Source organism: Mycetomoellerius zeteki, unplaced genomic scaffold (assembly GCF_001594055.1).
Source record: "Mycetomoellerius zeteki isolate Tzet28-1 unplaced genomic scaffold, Tzet1.0 scaffold622, whole genome shotgun sequence".
Taxonomy (NCBI): domain Eukaryota; kingdom Metazoa; phylum Arthropoda; class Insecta; order Hymenoptera; family Formicidae; genus Mycetomoellerius; species Mycetomoellerius zeteki.
In genome coordinates, this window is record NW_017257635.1 from 20658 (window position 1) to 25719 (window position 5062).

A 5062-nucleotide genomic window follows, 5' to 3' on the forward strand; every position below is an offset into this window, starting at 1 on the left:
ATGATTAACACGTTATTAACTTTCGTTTAATGTTTGCAATTATTCATGGAGATAGTTATTCTATTGATTTGAGAATCGATATTTAATCGACCGTGTTGTTGACTCTCTATCTTAGGTTTCGCAAATTATTAATATTTAGAGAGAGAGAAAGGAAACAGATTTTTTTCACGAAAGAAAAGAATCGTGGAGTCGCCAGGACGTAACAATGTTCATACATCCTTTTTTCTTTTATAAAATCACTTTTAAGTGTAATAGAAATGATAATAGTAATGTGAAAACATTAAAAATAATTAAAAAGGTAATATTTTCGCACTATTTGTTTTAGAAAAAATCAAGTTTGAAGAAATGTAAAATAATTACTTACGTATAATTATATATAAAATTATGCATAATTATGTATGAGCAATTTTTTTTTACATCTTTCCAAACTTGTTTTTTTCTAAAACAAATCCGAAAATTATCCCTTTAATTATTTTTTATGTTTTCACGTTACTGTTATTATTTCTATTACATTAAAAAGTAATTTTACAAAAGAAAGAAGGATGTATGAACATGTATAGACATATTTCAAATATAATTATACATGTTTATGAATATTTATGCGTGTTTATGTATGTTTATACATATATTTATACATATTCATACATGAAAAATTTTTTACCGGGGAAGGGTTGATAAGCCAAGCTAGTTAATTATATATGCTTGTAATTATGAACTTTTATAAACAAAAATTTAAACAATGTCAGTTTCAACCCGAAATATTTTGTTTATTTACAGAACAATATAATCAATCTCTGCATCGCAGTGATATACTTTACATATATCATCTTGAAGATTTAAAGTAGTCGTTATATAAATAAGTTGAGATTTTCGTAATTATCTTATATTATATCATTTCCATCTTCATTAGAGCACAGATAAAAAAAATACTATTTCTTATTGAAATTATTTTTTATACACGTTTTAAACCATCGCTAAAATTATTGTATTTTTTTGTATTTCCTGTATATGTACGAGGGTCTGAAAAGTTTTGAGCCTCGTCATGAAGATGGCATTACTCGTCAAAGCCATTCTGGTATTATAATCGTGATACTTACGAAAGATATCTGTGACAATTGTGGCCACTTCGGACGTTCAGTTCTTGTTTGACAATCATTTGTGTCGTCATTTTGTAAAAATGGAAAAAATTAAATATCGTGCTATAATTAAATTCTTGCATTTGAAAGGCAATACGTCTACGCAAATTAAAGCCGAGTTGGACGCTGTTTACGGGGACTCTGCCCCATCATTTGCCACCGTGAAAAGATGGGTAGCTGAATTTAAACGTGGTCGTACCAGCTTAGCTGATGATGAGCGTTCGGAACGGCCAACAACTGCGACCACCACCGATAACATCGAAGAAATTCATCAAATGATAATGGACAACCGTTGAATTAAGGTTAGGGAGATAGCAGAGGCTCTGTTGGCATATCAAAAGAACGTGTTTGTCATATATTGACGGAAGAATTAGGCATGCGTAAGTTAACCGCGCGTTGGATGCCGTGCTTGCTCACTCTGGATCAAAAATGCATTCGAATGAACATTTCTAAGGCCCTGTTGGAGCGGTTTGAGCGAAACGAGTCGGATTTTTTGCGTCGATTAATAACGGTTGATGAAACTTGGGTCCATCACTTCACTCCTGAAACGAAAGAACAATTAAAACAGTGGACTGCGAAGGGTGAACCTGCTCCGAAGAAAGCGAAGACGGTTTTATCGGCGGGAAAGGTGATAGCGACTGTTTTTTGGGACAGTCCATTGTGTTGATCGACTATCTTGAAAAAGATAAAACAATAACAGGGACGTACTACGCATCATTGCTTGACAAGCTGAAGGCAGAAATTGAGAAAAAACGACTGCATTTGAAAAAGAAGAAAGTGCTGTTCCATCAAGATAACGCTCACAACCGTCTCACACTTCGGTAGTCGCTATGGCAAAAATTCATGAATTGCGGTTCGAATTAATTGACCATCCATCGTATTCACCAGATCTGGCCCCCAGTGACTTTTTTCTGTTTCCTAGGCTCAAAGTTTGGCTCGGAGGACAGAAATTTTCATCGAACGAGGAGGTCATCGCATCCGTAGACGCCTATTTTACAAAGCAAGACGCTCAGTATTATTTGAATTAAAAGGGTGGGAACATCGCTGGAAAAAATGTATCGACTTAAAAGGAGATCATGTGGAAAAATAAAATTGAATTTGACCGAAAAATTACTTGTTTCTATGTTAGGCTCAGAACTTTTCAGACGACCCTCGTATTTCTATATATGTACAGGGTGGGCCATCTAACGTTTTCAATTTCATTTAGCTGTAAAAATAAAACGCATTGGTATTTAAAAAAATTTTTTTTTGTATTCAAAAGAGTGCACTTTGACATTTAAGAATGGAACACAATTTCATTTAAATGACTTCCACGACTGGCCTTACAGTAGCCCATACGATGAACCCAATTTTGAAGTACTTTTTCGATTGTATGAGCTTGAATTTCATGAATGGCAACTTCAATCTCGTGTTTCAAGGCATCAATTGTCTCTGGATGATTAGCGTAACATTTATCTTTAACGGCACCCCACAAAAAATAATCCAATGGAGTCAAACTGCGGTAATGAAAAAAAGAATTGAATCTTATATGAAAGTTGATATCTAAATATATGAGCTTTAGTATATATTTATTTATAGTGCGCCAGAACTGCGTAGGTGAACAATATATAGCTAACCAATGAACAATAGATAGCGGTCCGTCGAGTATTAGAACAATTTTGTTAGAATACGCAATGTGGCTGATCGCGGACTAATTGTAAGATCTGCGCTTCTTATACATTTTATAAATATTTAAGACTGATGAAGTTCAAGTCCTTGTAGCGTCAATTTTTTTTCTATTAACTTAATTTTTATTAATTAATTTTTGTTATTCTTTTAAGCGATAATACCGAAAATAATATTCGTTTTAGAATTTTATATCTTTCTAAATAATAAAATATAGGATGATTTTGAATAATGTATTATGAAACTTGAACATATAAGAACGGCGCGTACAAGAATGTGGATGAAAATTAACGTAAAAGACATTGAGAATGGCCGATAAAAGTAAATTATAATAAGATATTGGAAAGAGACGAATGTGAAGAAGCCTATTTAGATGTGATAGCGGTAGACGGACACGTGCCACACCCTTTCCCCAATCCCTGTTTCTCCGAGCGAGACTGAATCGAGATGACAAAACACACACACACACACACATTCGTCGCGCATTCACATACATAACAGCTAATGTAAGGAGATTCGAAGTGAGGAGAAGCAGGAATCACGGCTTAAATAAATATTAACAAACTCTGACATGTGTATTGTCGCGTGTAATCAATTTTTTTACTTAAAAAATCTCAATTGTTACACGCGGAAAGAACGATTTTGCTGAAAGAAGCCACTAATTTTGCTGGATACAGATCTGAAAATAATTTTGTTGAAAACTTAAAAGTGATGAACAAAGCAAAACATTTTGATATTCTAACACTTGACTTTTCAACCACTTTGACTTTTCAACCACATTATTTTTATGATCCAATAAAATTATTTTTGTATTAAGCAAAATCGTTCTTTCCGTGTATCAGATTTATTACTATGCAATTTCCGTTTTCTGGTATTGCGTAGTGATAAAGATGTGAAATAGTACAGCGAATTTCCACATCACTCAGGAGGTTTCACTGATGGCGCGTTAGGTTTTTTTTTAAAGTAGACCTTCGCCTGGAGCCCTATTAACTACTATTTTCTATTATAAATGTATATTAACAACATTATCATTACTACTATTTTATTATATAAGTTATTATTCGTAAAATATTTTAATGCGTCACTTGTAATTTTCTTGTAATTCTGTTATATTCTACGAATCATATATGAGGGCACGCCTTATTCCTAAAGAAAGCATGATTTCCTCAAAATGAACGTAAAAATAACTTGAGAAATTAGTTGTCTCCAAATAATTTGTGTTTGCCATTTTATTGGTTGACAACAATAACTTTTATTAACGTCAAAACAATTTATATTATAAAAATTACATTATGAAGTTATGTAAAAGTTAATTATAATAAAAATGTAAATTTTATTTGAAAATAAAATACTATTTTTAAAAACTTATAAAAAGTAAAATTTTATTTAAAAATCTTATTTTAACTTACAAAGGAAGTTTCACAACTGTCCGGAACCGATTTGATTCTCCATGAAATATATTGTAAAACACGAAAATCTAAGAGACACGTATTTTTTTATACGTGCGCTAACTCATGTTTAAGGATTGAAACACCCCTTTGAAAAAAAACAGAATTTTTCTTACGAGGCGAATATCGTCGGAAGTATAAAAGAGAGAAAAAAATTTTTTTTATAAAAGTTGTACGATTTCAAGAGTACTTTAAAGTTATAAAAAAATTTTTTTAATTTTTTTGTTTAACAAAATACCCCCACCACCCGTAATTTTCTTTAATTTTTAATTTTTTTTATTTACCAAATTAAAGATTATTTTTTTACAAATTCAACCATCTGTAATAAAGTTACAGTACGATATATCATTTTCGAGAATTAATTATTAACGCTTCCGTATATACGCTATCCATGCGTATACATATATGCTATCAGGGATCAGCAAAAAATTAATATTAAATTAATGATTACTGATTAATCAAGTAATCGGAATAAAAATTTTTTAATTACCTGATTAATCAAGTAATCGGAATAAAAATTTTTTAATTATCTGATTAATCAAGTAATCGGAATAAAAAATTTTTATTATTTGATTAATCAAGTAATCGGAATAAAAAATTTTTATTATTTAATAAATCGAACAATCAAAATAAAATGTTTCAATTACTTGATTAATTGATTAATTAAAATAAATATATCTCGTATTATCATACTTAAAATCGTAAGTAATAAAAAATTATTTTGTCATGATTACTTGATTAATAAATAGTTAATGTAAAATATTAATCTGTATTCAACAAAACAATCATAAAAATAACTTGTATTTTACACTT

General features: G+C 30.6%; 1 protein-coding gene and 1 pseudogene across 1 annotated transcript in view; one reads left to right on the forward strand and one right to left on the reverse strand.

Moving 5' to 3' along the window:
* The first annotated feature begins 1156 nt into the window (after positions 1–1156).
* LOC108728682 (putative uncharacterized protein FLJ37770) lies at positions 1157–1803 on the forward strand (annotated as a pseudogene).
* Positions 1804–2412: 609 nt separating this feature from the next.
* LOC108728683 (uncharacterized) overlaps positions 2413–5062 on the reverse strand; it is a gene marked incomplete at its 5' end in the record, with an annotated part of 4081 nt that continues 1431 nt past the window's right edge. The window contains one exon of the mRNA XM_018457405.1: positions 2413–2632. Coding sequence (XP_018312907.1) covers positions 2413–2632 — 220 coding nt within the window. The remainder of the gene's footprint in view (positions 2633–5062) is intronic.